Source organism: Podarcis filfolensis (assembly GCF_964270895.1).
Source record: "Podarcis filfolensis genome assembly, chromosome: 1".
In the NCBI taxonomy this organism is placed as follows: domain Eukaryota; kingdom Metazoa; phylum Chordata; class Lepidosauria; order Squamata; family Lacertidae; genus Podarcis; species Podarcis filfolensis.
The window spans coordinates 42,375,991-42,393,934 of NC_139604.1; the positions used below are offsets into that span (position 1 = coordinate 42,375,991).

At 38.2% G+C, this 17,944-nt stretch overlaps 1 protein-coding gene and 1 long non-coding RNA gene across 4 annotated transcripts in view; one reads left to right on the top strand and one right to left on the bottom strand.

The window, feature by feature from the left end:
* Positions 1 to 17,944, top strand: part of DPP10 (dipeptidyl peptidase like 10) — a 552,775-nt gene that overhangs the window by 434,388 nt on the left and 100,443 nt on the right. For all 3 annotated transcript variants that reach the window (XM_083582231.1, XM_083582230.1, XM_083582232.1), the window contains one exon: positions 5,805 to 5,879. In XM_083582231.1, coding sequence (XP_083438357.1) covers positions 5,805 to 5,879 — 75 coding nt within the window. The remainder of the gene's footprint in view (positions 1 to 5,804; positions 5,880 to 17,944) is intronic.
* On the bottom strand, positions 1,658 to 6,983 carry LOC310748036. The gene is made up of 3 exons (XR_014541069.1): positions 6,706 to 6,983; positions 5,783 to 5,884; positions 1,658 to 2,032 (listed from the first exon to the last, which is right to left on the bottom strand). It is a non-coding gene; the product is annotated as an uncharacterized lncRNA (long non-coding RNA).

A 17,944-nucleotide genomic window follows, 5' to 3' on the forward strand; every position in this document is an offset into this window, starting at 1 on the left:
CCTTTGCATTGTCATATAAAACATATTTACAGTAGTTCAGGACATGCACCCAACTGGGGTGGGTGGAATCTGTCACTTTGGGCTTCTCTCTTCTTCTAATTTTTCCTGTCTTAAGTACAGGTCTCCACATTGCCACATCAGTTTGTGATTATTATTTTTAGTTCTCAAGAAAATTCACCAGCTCTTAGTGTGAATTTATCCTAATATACCTATGTTTATATGCAGCTTTCCTTAATGCACACATGTGCATTTTTATGTCCCAGGTAAATCTCCTTCCACTATTTGGATGGTGATGACAAGCCATTCGAAAACCCCAGAAAACCATTTCCAGTTGTGCCCTATAAATACTAAAGAAAAAAGACATCACAACAGATTTCCCACAATATAAAAACAACAGTGTCCCATTTCCCAGTTTGTGTTCCTATTTGTTCTCCTCATTTGACAAGATTTCCATTTTCTGAAGGAAGCCTTCTTGCCTGTAATAGCTTCCTTGATTATGATTATTAACTATACAGACACTCTCATTGATGTATTTCCTGATTTGCATTATACATTCTAGCTGAGCCGGTGTTAATGTGCTTTTGAATAATGCCAAATATTCCGGAGATATTTGACTTTCCTCATTTTGACTTTCATCTTCCTTTTTACCAGTCCCCTCATTTTTGGGGACATTTAAAGTAAAATGTAATGGTTGGACTTCCTTACGTGTAAGTTGAATTTGATAGCACTGTGGTCACTTTTCCTAGTCAGTTCAACAACACTTGTATCTCACACCAGGTTCTGGGTACCACATAAGATTAAGTTCAGTGTCTCCTCCCTTTGTCAGTTCCATAGCCAGCCAGTAAGAAATCTTACTTTTTTATCATAACTAGAAATTTTACTTCTTTATCTAGAAATCTTACTTCTTTATCATATCATAATTTTATCATAACTTTATCATTTTCCCTGTTTAAAAGATCAAGAGGCTGTTTAGACAGCAGAAATATTACTAAGTTCAGGAAGATGCCTCCCCCCCCCCACTATAAATTTAGTTTTCTTCATCATTGTAACAAATTCCTTCTCCTAGATGTATAGCCCTGAGCAAAGATGTAGAGGCTGGCTGCTAGGACTAAAATGAATATAGTATGAGGAGCAAAAGTGAAATTTCTGTAATATCCATGACAATAATCCAGTGTTGTAGATTGAGATTAAAGGTAGGTCTTGGTTGAAGGCTACTACACAAATGAATGTATTTTAGAAGTGAGCCTTTGTTTCTTAAACAGTGGATGTGGTGCAGTTTCTCCCCCCCCCCCATTTCTTATGTTCAGTTGAAAGGGGGGGGGACACTAACCGTACTTTAAAAGCAATTAAAATTGATGCAGTAGTAGTGCATAGCAAATGAGACTGTTGAGCAAAGATTAAAGGACCAGCCACACAACAACAGCAACACAGGGTATGTATTTAGTCAGGAAGCACAATTACCGGTAAACAAGAAAGGCTAAGTTGTTCTTGCAGGCTGATTTGAAAACTAATTCAGTATCTCAGATATTGTAGAAATTTACCACTTAACTTGTGGGGAAATTAAAACAATGTGTCCTTAATTATACTGTTTTTTTGGTACATGAGTGTGTGCTTTATTTGCTTGGAAAAGAACGGATACTTTTGGCAAACACAAATGTCAAGAGACATGTTAAAGTTGTTTACTTAAGCGGGGCATGGAAGTTACATTCTTTCTGTTCCCCTCATTTCATTGCATGGTTCTCTAGTCTCAGGGCCGCAGTGGACTGATAGATCGTTTCAGAGTACAGAACTACTTTTACTTTCAGCAAAAACTAATGTTTGTATTCCTAGAATACGTGAAACAATAAAGGTTGAGAATGGAGGGGGTGGGAGTCCTTCTTTGTAGTGTTTTATCTTTCTGTCTCCATTTGACTATCACCCCTGTCATCTGTGGTACTGGCAATACTTGTGGTCACGGTTGTCAAGTGCATTCTTGGGCGCAGAGAAGAGGCTTGGGCTGCTTGTCCAAGGAGCATCGCACCCTCATGTATCACTGTCAAGTAGAGAATTAAAACTCAGGTCACGAAAGGTACTTTTTCGGGAAAAGGCAAGAAATTCAATCTGCAACTCGTTTTACACAGTTTTGCCCAATCCTGCTGTCAGTAGAATGAGAATCTTCTTATCTGAAAAGAACAAACTTTTACTTTTTTAAATGACAACTAATTAAATCTATGATTCCCTTTTAATATTTTTAATGTAAATAAAATTTTGGGGATACTTCAGATAAGTTGGGAAAGAGTTGTGTTAACAAAACAACAGAATATATACATTAGTTAAGGGGGTAATCACATGTTGTTGTCTTTACGTGTTGTTGCCAACAACTCTCTGTTTGATAATCTCCAAAATAATCCCAGATATACGTGATGGAATTACGTAACTTTAAAGTCGGTTGATGCAGACAATCATGCACCACAGAAAGCAAAATCAGACGTAATAGATGATTTCCTTTGTTTTTATTTGACCTGCTAGCATATATTTTTTTTTTGGGGGGGGGGTGTTAGATATATTTTTTAGATAGAAAGACCTGTGTTTGTATTGTAAGAAATGAAGCATTTTGTTGTTGTTTTTATTTGTTTTGTTATTTAAACTGCTCTATGGTTAATATCCTTAAAACTACTTCTGGACCTTGTTCTTGAATTTGCTTCCATTCCACTATATGTTTCAGTTGCCAAATTATTTAATCAGGGATTTGAAAGAGAGCCTAAAACTGAATTAGGCATGGAGAGCTCCCTTCAGGGTTCTATAAATTGTTCACCTTGTGAATTTTGAAAATATTCCAAATATTTATTTGCTGAGATGACTTTGGGCAAATATTTTTATATGTGGGGTGGCATTATCTATTTACTATATATTATATAACAGTAAAATGTACTGTTATATCAGGAAAATCCAGCTGCTTGACACTTGAACTATAAATATATGCACAAAATGATGCAAAAACTAGAAAAGTGCTTACTTTCAAGTGACCATGTGGTCCAGGCTTAGTATGAAAAGCTGGTAGATCTCATGAGGCTCCTAGGGCCTCCTGCCCCAGACCTCTCTCCAATATGCGCTCTGACGAACATTAAATGCTTTTAATCCATGAAGGAGTTCTATCAAATCATATAAATCCCAGAACTGCTCTTTGCTTCTGTTTTCTTTGAGATTGCCTCCAGCCTGAATTTAAGTATTTGGGAGATCTTTGGTTTAAGCTGGTGTTGATACAGCATTCAATTTGAATACTTGTCTTTTCCAAGTCTCAGAAATGAGCTGTGGGTAGTCCCACAGAGCAGTAGAGTAGTAACTTCACTAAGGTGTGCATGGGGGATCCATATGTAAAGTTTTCATTAGGGACGGTTCTCCTGCTCCAAGTGATGCCCAGGTAGAGCAGCTATGAGTCAGAGATCACAGTTTTACAGCAGTCTAAAGTCCAAACAGAGCAAAAAAAACCCCCAAGAAGCCAGGCCAAAAAGCAGTCCAAAGTCTAAAACAGTGGCAACACAGGACGAAAGATCTAGAACCTGTCTTAGGGTAGCAGTTTTTCCCCTTGTGCAGCAAGCAGCTAGGTGGCAGGCAAAGACAACTGAGGGAGCTAGTTCAAGGATGTTGTACTAGTCCTCTGTGCTTGGAAAAGGAGACTTTTAAACCTGAGTTTTCAGAGCCCCACTCAGAACACAGCTGCACATTGCTTACAGATTTGCTTTGCTCACGAGGAGTAGCTTACTCACAAGTATTCTTTTATTTCCTTATATGTCAAGTCCAGCATCTTGAACTAGCTCTGGAAACAGCTACACTAGAAACACAATGGTACTCAAGATGTTGACAGAATTTATTTAGGGGGCGGGGATGTAATATGAGAATGCCAACTCCAGGACAACAGCCAGGTTGCAACGTTCTGCCCAAGCTGAAGTTTCTTGACAATTAATAGACTATCTAGAAGTCACTCAAGTATGAATGACTTTGTCTAGAACTTAGTCTTCCATTCCTATGATTTTATTAACTTTGTTTTATTTGAATTCATTGTCTTAATTTGTGATTTTTTTTGTCAAATATGCTAATGTATTTTAATGTTATCTTGAGGCTTCTTTGGAACTAACAAATCTATGGAACAGTTTTCAGGGCAGGAACAATCATTTGTAAGAATTAGTAATGGTTTGCTTTTTTTGTTAGGAACAACATATATTTGCTTAAATAGACTTGAAAGAGAAGTTGCTGAATTACAATTTATTACTAAACTGAAAACTATGGAGAGACCTGGTCTGAATAGAGATATTGGATTCTTGTCTCATTACATATGCTAAAGCTATTTTTGGTCTTCTGCATACTATCCCTTGCTTTTTCCTGTAGGACTAATTGCAGTTGTTAACAGTCGTCAACAGGTTTACCATACCCATTGAGTCAATCACTCATCTCCTACTTCCCTTCTGAGAAAAAACCCACCCCAACCTCCTACTATATATATGAGGGTCTGGTGACTTCTGTTTCAGTGTATCTGAAGAAGTGTGCATGCACACAGAAGCTTATACCCAGAACAAACTTAGTTGATCTCTAAGGTGCTACTGGACAATTCTTTAATTTTTTTTTTATTTCAACTGTGTCAGACCAACACGGCTCCCTACCTGAATATATTTGCTTGTTTAACTTAGCATTATGATTTTTGACAGTTTACTTGCAGCAGTTCACAAAATGTTGTTTAAATACATTAGTAATTCATTGGTAATGCCAACAAATGCTCTATTTTGTGCTAATTAACTCACTGCTGTGTATTCCAAATTGCCCATTCCTATGGGACAAAGTTCCTGTCAACCTAGCAGTTCGAAAGCACGTCAAAGTGCAAGTAGATAAATAGGTACCACTCCGGTGGGAAGGTAAACGGCTTTTCCGTGCGCTGCTCTGGTTTGCCAGAAGGGGCTTAGTCATGCTGGCCACATGACCCGGAAGCTGTACGCCGGCTCCCTCGGCCAATAAAGCAAGATGAGTGCCGCAACCCCAGAGTTGTCCATGACTGGAATTAACGGTCAGGGGTCCCTTTACCTTTACCTATGAGACAAAGAGGGGCATAAGCTCATGTGCAAGACATTTCCCCACTATACTTTCCATTTTAGTTGTAATATATAATTCAGCTACAGATAAATACTCTTTCCATCTTCCCTGCACTATTGATGTGCCTTGTGCTTGACCTCTTTGTTCTTCAGATGGGAAGTATCTTCATATCCACGTAAAAAGAAATCCCTTCAATGGTTCCACTGCTTCAAGTATTTTCTGGTCCTTCCTCTACATCAGCTCCATTAAATTCTTTCTGACACCACCATTACCTCTTGATTAAATTATAGCCTTGAATTCAATTGGGTGTCATGTATTCTTATCTAGACATAAAGTGTTATTAGTTTGATAATGTTCCCTTCTCCTTTTCCATTTTTGCCACACCACTGAGGATTTTAAATCTTCTGTAAAGCATTTTCTTAAATAAAAAGTAGGTGTTGTGTAAAATGTTTGGACCAGGGGAAAAAAAAATCTCACTGCATGATATATGTATCTGCATTTTTATCAAGAAATCATGCTGCCTTGTTGCTTCTTGCATCAATTGCTTTTAAACTCTCTTGGTGTTTTTAATACTGTACTTTAATGTACTTTAATACTTGTTTTTTTAATACTTGTTTTATTTTAAGAACATCCCTTTCTCTGGGGTCTTTTAAAATGTAATATATATACACAATGTAATTGAAATGTCTAAGACAAAGTGTTCTTCATGTAACAAACTTACCAACACTGTGTTCTTTTCTTAGGTAACTTTCAAAGCATCAAGATATTCAGTCTCCCCAGATTTAAAATATGTTCTCCTTGCATATGACATCAAACAGGTAAGCTAGCAGTTGGCCAAAAATAAAATTAGAATACATGCTGGTTAGAAGTCTGAGCATAGTAATATGCAGAAAATTATACTTAAAACATCCTCATTTATGAAACAATATATATTTAACTCTTTTAATACTGATGACATCCTGTGTTAATAGGATGGATTCAAAGTGTTGGTTCCATTTCCTTTTTGGATTAAGCTTGTTTTGGTTAGAATTTCTTACTACTGACATTTCTGTAAGGTTGTCTTGATGGATTGACAAGTCTTTATTACATTTGGATAACTTTTTTTTTTTTTACAGTAGTGTAATTCTGTGGGTTAAACCATATGCCATTCCAAAGATCCATAATCAAGATCTATTGCTTTTTAAAAATTAAGGGCATTGGGGGCAATGTCTGGGATGGGGGGAATTGGATCAGGATGAAAACTCTAGGGAGGGCAAGAATGTGTGCATATGCAAGATTGACTTTTCCAAGGGATCTAAACAACTTGGCACCAAATCGCTTATAGACATGGTCAGGTTTTTAAGATCAACAGAGGGGGCCCTCTCCACAGAGGTACATCTGGCACCTTCATTATCCAGGTGCCCTTTGACAACTGAGTTATATATTTTTAGGATTCATCCTACTGAAAATTGTTGGAAATTGGTTTTAATATTGTGTTTTTAAATTGATGTGCCCCCCACCCTTGTGGCCTTATGGTTATGGGAGGATAATAAATCAAATAAATAAATAAATATCACCATCGTTAGCTACGTAAAATAATTAATATGAACCTTGAAAAATGCATAGAAACATTAGGAAATGGCATGGTAGAACTGTGCTGCTTACCTGACATCTCTCTGGTCTTAGGCTGAGGCTGAAGTGACAAAGAAAGAAAAGAATTAAAACATGAAAATTATGAGTATGCTAAGGTGGAATTAAAGTGTCATTAAGTTACAGGTCTGTGAGCTGAGCTTTTATTCTTATACATGCAATATAGGTAGCAGACCCTTGGATAATGGCCACTCTATTGAAGATATTTCAACTTGCTTAGACTAATTGCAATTCTTTTGGCCACTTCGGAATGCTACAAGAGATTGCATGTTTGAATACGCTGTCATGTTTAAAAAAACAAAACCAAAAACCAAAAACAACTTGCTACCAAATTCTTTGTCAGGTTTTAGCATGTATATGTGTGTTCTTTGAAAAATAGGATGGAACTTAGAACATATACAGCATAATAATAAATTTATTATTTATACCCCGTCCATTTGGCTGGGCCTCCCCAGCCACTCTGGGCGGCTTCCAAGTGTATATAGCTCATATTGGCCAAACAAATTTCCTAGAGTGACATGAATGAAATGGTTGTTGCCATTTCATTCCCAGTTTTGCTTATTTATCCATTTACATGGTTACAGTGGATTGCATGTTAACAAATTGTGTCAGCAGCATCAGCATTGCTGCAAGCAGGTCAAATTTCCCTTATCATGTTCTGTTGTATCAGAGTGAGTTATAAATCACAGAGTTAGTTTCCTGTCCATAATTGTCATTAAGTTAGGTAATTGTCTTCAAAGTCACACTAGTCTTCAAAGGGCAAGAGATGTCATTTGAATATGAAGAATCTTTAGAAAAGGTGGACTTGTTAGAAAATAATATTCCACCTTCCCTTCTTATTTCCTCCTAGTGACAGTTTAGAAATAGAGATTTCTAAATAAAATCTTATAGTTCCTTGGGTAATACACATTACATAAAAGAGTGGACAATTTTTACATCAAAACTATTGCATAAAGACGACTGAAAAGTTTAAACAAATTGAATAAAGAAATGAGGACACACGTTCCACCCAACATTTGCCCTGAAATTGTAATTAGAGCCATAGCTATTTTGATGTTTGGATTAAAAATAAATGCAGAGTTAAATTAAATAGTTGGATATTTATTTTTATGTTGTCAGCATTTTCTTTAATCTATTTTCTGCTTGGAAAGTCAAACTTTAATTAAATTTGAAGTTGTTTCAGCACAATTAAGAATATCCTTTATTCATAACGGGATGTAAATTTGCATGAAAATAAGCTTTCTTTGAATACAAAAGTAATAATTGAATGAATCATTTAAATCATGCTGTATACGATAGAATAAGGAAAGTTGTTAGATGCATGCTTTTGCAGTTGTTGTGATGTTGCTCTATAAACTTGGGCTATTAAAATAAGTGTATGTTAATTCTTAGTGGGAAAAGTTCACTTCAGCTTTTGTATTCAGAACTGAAGTCATTCCCCCGCCCCCCAATACAGATGTTTAGCTACATTTTGCATTTTTAGGAGCATTATGTGACCCAGAAAAGCAGCAGATAAGCGAACAGGACACTAGGTGTTGCTATGAAAAAACTGACCAAATCTTGTATTGACTGGAGCAGGCAGGGTAAGGACTAGCATGGCAGTAGGGTCAGGATCAGTTCTTCATTCCATCCACCCAATGCTTATGGCATAGAATCAGCTGGGATTGAACCATACTAGACTTGTTCCTTGGGAGTTGGCCAGTGTTGAACCTTGTTATGGTGCAAGTCAAGCTGGCAAGGTCTCGCTGGGTGACCAGGGTGAGCATTCCGGTCAGGCAGAGACCTCACCCTGAGCTTGGGTGTACTATGGCCACCCTCCCTCCTTTATTATGTTGATCCTGCCCAATGCCATTTTCACGCATGTACAAAACAGTGTTCTTCCTTCTAAGAAAAGAAAGCCATAATGGCAGATCCAATCACAGTGACACAACTCCTGCTGCCCCCAGGGAACAAAGACCTAGTCTAAGATGGATATAAAAAACTGCACAGGACAATGTTCTGGGATTTTAAAATTGGCTGCAACTTTATTTATTCTAGATGTAGGTAGGCTTTGGCTCAGACATCAGGTGTATATCTGTTCTCAGCCTGCTGTTGCCGGGGGTCTGACACTTGAGCAGAGTCAAACTTGGAATGGAAGGACCATCTCAAGGCAAGGGTTTACCTAGGTAGCCCTCTGAGGCTGCTGCTGGAAGCTCTAAGGCCCTGAACAAGCCTAATAAAGCCTAAATGTAGACACAGTCACCCTAATTGGTATTATAAGTAAGATCGGCAGTGAAAAGGTGAGATAAAGGATTCAGATTACTGGAGCCCAGTTTATGGATTCTTTAAAAATCATCCCTCATATGTGTTTATGACATTATGCTTTACTAGTCATGGAAGACTTTGATTCTGGTTATAAAAGTTTTCACACATGAGCTACTGATGAATTAAACTGTTCAAGTGACTTTGAGCACGACAGACATCATCCCACAGTGCTTTCCTTTTCAAGGATTTGATATGAAATATTCAGGTATCTAGGAAATATCTCCAGTTAGGTAGGGCAGATATATTATTGTGTTTCCATTCTTCAGATTAAGTGTGATAAGATTTCAGGAGTTTTTATCATGTGGTCTGTACACGGATTGGCAAATGAGGCCTCTGAAGCAAGTTGGAAATGGTAGATCTTTGGTTATTAATCCTTTGTTCACTTTCTCTCTTCCCACTGTCAAACCATGAAATAATTTTTTTAGTGACTCATTTCACACATAAAGCTAAGCCAAACTTTGGCTTACAGTTAGCAAGCTAGCATGCTGGTGCACGTTTAGAACAGACTTTGGTTAATGTTCATGGTCTCTTCCACAACTGCAGAATGAAAATAAAATGATGATAAAATACCAGCTGATACTTCACTACAATTTTCAATGTCTGCCAACTTGGGAGTTGTGGCATGATACTTTTGTGGTTGTTCATGGATTAAAGAAGGAATAGGCAGGAGAAGTGGAGTTCAATAGCGAGGAAGCTACCTCCTCAGGAGATGTTCTGTACAGTTTTCTACTTTAATATGGCTGCTAGCCTTCCTTTCATACACACCTCAGTAATTTCTGTTTTAATTGCTCAGGTTCTTATAATTACAATTTGAGAAAACAGTTTTCAGGCTGTAACTTGGTTTTAGCTTCTTTTCCCAAACACCCCCCCCCCCGATAGCTACTCGTCATTTGTCAAAGATAATTTTTTTACAAAATACATCTATTCACAGTACAAGCATTTGCTTTCAATCATATTGACAGGCTTACTAAACTGCAGAATGCTCTCTGAAGAATCTTTGAGAAAAATACCAAAACCCAGTAATAAATTTCCAATTACGTTGCTCAAGTTCAACCATTTTGGTTGAACTTACTTAAATAGTAGAATAATTTGTTTATAGAAACTATGTATAGCATGCTGATTTTTCCATCCACATAATTCTGTACTGTAGTAGGCTCATCAGTTTTGGCAGGTGGTGATGGCGGTGATGATCGGAAGGCCAGGTGAGCATCACGAGACCATTAGAAGACTTCTGAGTCTTTTTATTCCTTCCACTTCACCTCACCCACTATAGTTGGTATGTGAGCAAGTGGCAATGCTAGACCTAAGGCCTCACTTTGCTTCAATATTGGTAACACTGTGGTTTCAGTGGAGGACTGTCAGACTTTGAGTAGCTAGCCTGAAATCCAAATTAGTCCAAGTCCTGTGCAGACAAGATAGATAGATAGTGCAGACACTATGAAGTATGGCACTTGCTTAGTCTTCACTAAAAAAGAAAAGAAAGTTTCTTGGAGGGCCAGGGATACATACTAAGGCTTTGCAGAGACAGATGAACACTTATTTATGGGAGGCATCCAAGTGCAATGGATAGCAAGCCAGCAGCTCTCTCTTCAGATAAGCTGCTATGCTGGTATAAAATGTAAGGTGCTTAGGTACACGGTGGCCAATCTACAGTTCAAAATATCTAACAATTTTCAGACTTTACAGTGGGAGTGGGGAAGGAATGGGAGAGTATTTTCTTACCCTATTCTAGCAGAACTGGATTCTATTGTGTAGTTGAGGGGGTAGGGCTGGGCCTATCCTCTGCAGACATTCCAGCAGCAAAACATTTATCAAGAAATGTTTTGCACAGCAACAGTGTGACTAAAGCCAGCAGCAATATTGCAAATGCCCAGGTAAATTAGTTAGACTGGCCTTGTTTGTGAAGGGAAATTTTCCTTCATTCTTGATAAACATCTACTGCTATCTCTAAGAAGTGGCCAGCTCCTTGCTGTTATTAACTGACCATAACAATGGCAAGCCAGGCAGAAATCTGAGTCACTCCTTTATCACAAAAGGCAAGTTTCAAAAAGCCACCCATACACTGTCTGTCTTAAGACTAGGTATGCCAGAAGAGGCCAACCTCAGAGCCCTAAAACTTGTATGGTATTAAGATTCTCAACTGAGATCCTTCTGTATTTTCCTACACCAGAGGTTGACAGAAGGTAGATCAGCATCTAATGGCAGATCTGCTGGCTATTGACAATAGTTCAGCAAGGGTTTCTGAATCCCAATTTTTTAACAGCAAGAAAAAATGAACAAAATAAGAGAAGAAGGGAGACGTTCATATTGAGTTCTGGCACCTCTTTTTCTAGAAAAAGAGGCATTGCCTATAAGTATTCTTGCTAAGACTCTGAAACAATTGCCGAAGATAAGTACACTATTTGCACATCACGGTAAATGGCCTAGGCTAAGATCAGTTAACTGGGGAGATGAGATTGCCTTATTTGCTATGGTACCATGACATTTTGTAAACTGCTTGGGGAGGCTGTATACCAGAAAGTGATTTATAAATACTTAGAACCAACCAACCAACCAACCAACCAACTAACTGGGTCGGCCATTAGAGGGACAATTGTTTCCTGTTCCTTTGCCATATTCAACATGTGGCCTAGTTGTTACTATTTAGTCAAACTATCCATATTAGCATAAGTGAGCTATTTCTTGCTTGACTTTCCAATGAAGGAGAAGTGGAGACTGGTGTAATATTTTTTGAAGTACCAATTAGTTATATAGTGGCCATACTTACCAAGAAACAGAAATGTGAAGTACGCAATTACAATGGCTGACTTCCTAAAACTACTAATTGATTCATGGTTTCTCCAGTGTTGTTTTCCTCTTGGTTCTGTAAGCTAAAGCACAAATGCTTACAGATCCTGTATGTCTCTCCCCTGGGGAAACAATAAGTTGAACAATGATTTTGATATTGGACATTCCATCTCCATGGATAGCACAGAGATTATCTGAAGCTCTGTCCTTGTTTTGAAACCCATGTCCATTGACATGACCTGTTTCTTTCAGTTGTGCAGACAGTTTTGACAATATCAGGTTTCCGGGATGACAGAATAATTCAGGGAAGAATGACATTATTAGTGTAATCAGTACTGTAAATCAATTAAATAATAATTTATCAGCCACTAGCCAGTTCAATAAATATGTATACTACCAAAACTTTATGATAAGTGCCTTTTTTGAAACGCTGATGGAATGCCATCCTATAAATGTCTACAAGAATTAAGTCCCATTAGGTTCAGTGACATTTACTTCCGGGTAAGTGGCTGTAAGATGCAGAGTAAAGCTGCAAGTTATTGCTAGAACTAAGTCCATCTTGAATGTTTCAAATTTGCTATTATATTAGCACAAGAGAATAGTAACACTTGAGAATCAAAATTCGAACCCCTGCTATAGTGCATATAGAATGCAGTAGAACCTCTTGCTAACTAAGCAAAAAAATAACAAAACGGTGTATGTTAGGCCTGATATTCAAATAACACATTCAGTGTCAAAATTGTACTAATAATTCTACTGGATAAACACTTTTGTTGTGTTTCATAGGTGGGTAGTACTGAAAATTTGGGTATTGAAATGTGTTTCAAATACTGTACAAACTAAATGGTATTTCTTAACACTCAGAAAATATATTGGTATTTTCTGTGGGAATTACCTTTTAGCCCTGCTGTGTTTTGCATTTGTATACTTTCTCGATGTTTTAGATACAGTGGAGTTGGCTTCTATAGCTGTTCTATAGGGTTTTAGTAGTCTTTTACTGATGGATCATACTGAGTTAAGTTTGGTGAGCTTGGCTCATGCATACATACCACACTCCGGGAGGTCAGATGAGCAAAGTCTGCTGATGAATAAATCAATAATTTACACAAGATATCTACATTGTCATATGGGACTCTGAAAAATGATTTTACATAGTGTGTTTGAAAGCCATTACATGATATAATTAGAACTGTACATCCATTGGGAATCTGAAGTCACTCCTTAATCCTCTTGATTTTCAAGAGCACCATGTTGAGAGTCAGGGGAGCTGCTTTTGGTAGGACTCAGTGACACCACTGTGCGTGCTAAAGTGTTCTACAAAATCCTTTTCATCAGAGCTCATTTTAACGACCCCCACAAACTCTTTCCCTTTATCTACAGGCACAAAGCCAGGCAATCCTGGAAAATTGCCCTCACAAACAACAGCATACCTTTCCATTTTAATGTACGAAACATTTTTAGCAAATCCAATTTTTTTAGAAAATGCATTTTTAAATTAAATATGTCAATAAATACTGTGTTGTGGTTGAAAATCTGCAGTAGCTTGCTGCAGAGAATGTGGTGTGTACTAAGTCTCGTGCATTAAATATTTAAACAATATGCCATTAGTAATGATGAATTTAGCTGCAAGTGAACACTTAATCTTAAAAAAATATTGAATCACAGTATTCTGAATTTTAATCTTACTGACAGCCTATACAGAAGCACCATGGGGTACTAAATAGCAGAGGTGTACCTAGAGGCCCTGGCACCCCCAGCAAAGAGCCCCTCCTCCACAAAAAATCACAATTTCACAATAGCCACCTTAGCAATTACTCCGTTTTATGTGACCCAAGTAATCAAAGCATCTGGAGTGAGGACAAGGCAAGGATGAGCGAGGATGAGGCTAGGAGGGCAACCACCACCACCACCACAGTGCAAGAAGGACAGAAAGCTTCTCTCCCATGTTTGATCTCACGGCAATAGCAGTGGTGCGTCGGCACTCACATATATGTCATATATTCAGTAGTCTATAGTCTGATAGGTGAATTTTGCACACACCCACACCCTGGGCGTGCACAGGTTTCACTGACCCATACGTACACCTCTGCTAAACAAACTTGATAATTTTTGCATTTAAAGAAGAAAAACAACTGTATAGCTTTGCTAACATTCCTTTTTATGCATACTTTGGTTAGTAGCATTCTTTAATTTGATACAACAGTCTAAAATAACTTTTGTATTTATTTAATGTTCTTATTGCATTAAGAGATAATAGTAATATATATCATTTTGTAAATTATCCATACTCTAGTGGTCTCCAGATTAGACAACCATGGGATGTGTGAAACTACATTTGAAGACTGTTAAGAAACAGCAGTTAGTGCCTATACTATGCTAGCTGCACTTTACCAGTCTGTTCTGGACTATTAAGTGAATGACCAGAGTACTTGAAGTACCACCTGCCTACATCTTTACCTAGCCATACCACTTCACTGGAGGGCTTTCTAATGACACCACTGTCATCCATGGTGAGCTGAATGACTGCCAAATAAAAGGTTTTTATGTGCGTGATGGCACCCCAGTCATGTAACACTCTAACCATAGGGGTTATTTTGCTTCAAGTACAAATATGGTTGAGCAGCGATGGTATAGGTTGGCAGCATGTATCAACATCTAGATTCTAAAACATTAGTTCCTCAAGCCTGCTGCAAAATTTTGTACACACCCTTCTTTTCCTGTTGGAATTCCCACAGCTAAACTGTTTGTGACATAAGTTCCACTGGCTTCGTGTAACAACCCCACTCATTACTTAGAAAGGACCATGTTTACAACAGGATTTGGGGGTATAATAACCTACTTAGAGATTTTTGAAATATTAAGTGGCATATAAATGCTTTTAAATAAAGCAATAAAATAAGTGATAAAAGAATTAAAATTAACAGGGCTTGTATAAGTGGAGATTTTATATCTTGCATCAAACATAATAAGCACTCATACAAGGATGGAAAATAGTGTTATTTGCTCATTATAATTTAGTCATAGTAAATCCCCCTGACCATCAAAGGTGAACACAATCAAACAAACTGTTGGCAATATTCTTCCTTAATGAGTAAACTCAGCAGGAGCAGCAACAGCATCAACAGTTGTTAGTAGACTGAAATTATAAGTCTCAAAAAAGGTCAGAAATAAAGTTCGCAGGCAAGATAGACTGGGTACCAGCTACATTAATTATTGTAAGTGTCTAACTGAAGTATAATAACACGTTTTGAGGGTTTAAAGTAGATATTTCATCTCTGAAGAACAAGCATTTTACCTTAACTATGACTGCACTTTTCAGTCATATCTGAGCTCTTGTAACAGACACACTGTTCTTTTCGACTTCTGGCACACTGTCATCAATATGACATGGATTAATTTGTAAGTGTATAATTTGATATACACTTTAACCTAAGCTGATAGAAGGAAGGATATTGTCTAATGATTTTCAAGCAAAGGTACATTGGCTCCCTTCAAGCCCAAATTGGAAATCTATGGAAGAGTGCATATCCTGGCTAAAATTCAAGTCAGAGAAGTAAATTTTATGGATAATAGTTACTTTATTTGTTCAAGTTACGTAAGAGATGCTACTCATTGTATTGTAACATGATTGTTTCCCAAGGCTGTGCCTGCCCTTTCCTTTCTATCTCTGATACACTACACTGAGGGATGATAGATTATAAGGAAGTAGGTGCCCTTTTAAAGCAGTAATGATGATATAATGGATTACACAGGGCAGAGCGTAGCAGAGAAACCACAGTAGATCTTTATTGGATTGATCAGTCATTTCAAGTGTCGTTTATATTTCAAGTGTCACTTATATGCTTTCAATACACATCCACAACATCTCATGGACAGGTGCAGATCACATTGTTTATGAAATGAACCTCTGGCCTGCAAACACCTATTCTGGATGGGAGATTTCAATGCCAGAGTTAGGGACAATCATCACACATGGGACAACTGCACAGGGCACTTTGGTATTTGCAGCACGAACGAGAATGGACAAAGTCTGCTTGAGTTGTGCTCGTTTCACAGCCTTTGCATCACAAACACATTCTTCTCTGCCAAGGCAAAATGGCAAGTGTCGTGGAGATATCCAAGGTTAGGCCACTGGCACCAGCTGGACTTGATTGTTACGAGGCAATTGGCATTGAACTGTGTTCATGTCACATAGGCTATCACAGTGCTGATTGTGACATGGATCACATGGTGGTGAGCAAGATCCTTCTCCAGCCAAAGAAGGGCCATAACAAAGCAGAAAGTGTTGCCTCAAATCAACACTTCCAGAGCAGTTATACCTGAACTTTGTGAATGCTCCTCTGATTCCATCAAAACAGCACTAATGAAGTGCCCTAGAGACAGTGTCAAAATCAGCTGAAAGCACATCAAAAAGGCAACCTATAATACAGCTATGCCCTTTTTCAGCAAAAGAGAGCAGCAGATCCCTGACTGGCATTAAAGACATTGAACCTGTTGTCACTGCATAGTGCTAGGCTCCTGCGAACTACAAATGTGTGTCCTGTGAGAAGACACTTGCTGCACTGAGAAAGGCAATGAGCAATGCTCAGCAGATTGCCAGACAATGTGCCAGCGACTACTGGCTTAAGCTATGTCAGAGTATTCAACTTACTGCTGACTGCAGGGTAGAATTCAACATTGTGGTATTACAACAATTTCATCTGCACAAGCGTATTACCTTCCTAGTTGAAGCCATCTCCCTGACACCCCCCGAGCCAATTTTGGAAGGCGGGGAAGAAAGATTGGAAAGGCCCAAGGGCAAGGGCTTCTACTGCTGTGGTTCATTAGGTGAATCTCACTCATAGGATCTGGACAACAGACCTATAGATACAAAAATGCTTGGAAAATTAGGTGGTTTTTTTAAATAGGAATTCATTAAACATTCATTTTCCCAAAGGAACTAGTTGCAGTTCTAGTTTCCCTAAAAGAAACTAGCTCAGTACATGTTCATCCAGATGAACATTTTAGTTCACAAAAAAGATCATCCATAGCGAAAAGGGGAAAAAAAACACACCAAAATTAAATATAGCATTGACAATGTTATAAGCTGCTGTGCTGAAGTGTAGGGGCAAAAGTAAATTAGGGGCCACACACAAGTAATAAAATTTCTGACAGAAAGAATGCCAAGAGAACTGGAAAAGAACTTACCCAATTTAATATGTGCCAGCCACACAGCTGTTAGACACAGGGCATAATTCATTTTGTTCCTTTATCTGTACTTCTTACTGCAATCTGCTCCTGTTGGAAGAGTGCAAATATCTTCAGCAGGAAAGATACACGGAATGCTTCAGATTTCTTCCCTTAAATTGCTTAGCAACAGTGATTAAGGGACTAATCAGTCTTACTAACAGCAGTACCTATATATCTGCCTCATTATGTTGTTTGTCTGGCACCTAAATATATGTAATGAAGGCACCAGGCAAGCCTCTCTAGGGAAAGCATCCCACGAACAGAAATGACTTCTTAAGGAGTGGTCTTACCACTGCCTCCTTCAGGCAGCGACCACCCTATCTTGCAGGGAGCCATCAATCACCTCCCTGACCCAAACACATCCAGTACACCAGCACTAGACAGTGGTCTGGACACCCTTGAGATCATCTGCTGTAACAGTGGAGTCAATCTTCCAGTGAATGCAAGCAATTTTACCTTCAAAGTGCTTTGCAAACGAGCAATAGCGAGCTACCATCACTTCTGCAACTTCCTTCAGGCCAGATGTGAAAATAAACTTGAAATTCTTTGAAGCTCTACCCCAAAATGAACCTAATTCATCTTTAGTTGGTCAGGGTGTAGTTCAGATATTGTTGTTTATGTTTAACTGAACTAGTTCATTCTAAGAATTGAGACTCAGGGAAATAATCTTCATTAAATATCCTACACCCACCCCACCCACCTCCTTTAGTAGTTGGGTTGTAGCCTGGACTAGGCCCTATTTGATTGCTGGCTCCTAAAGTGCACCTCCCCCATGCTGTGTCTGATGTACACACCAAGTTTTAGGGAGGCAGTTTCAGTATTGCATTCCATTGAATGTGTATAGTTGTCTCATCTGTAGTTGGCTGTGGAATCCCATATGGGTGGCCAAATCATGGGTTGTCTGTTATTTTCCCCGACATTTTCACAAATCAAG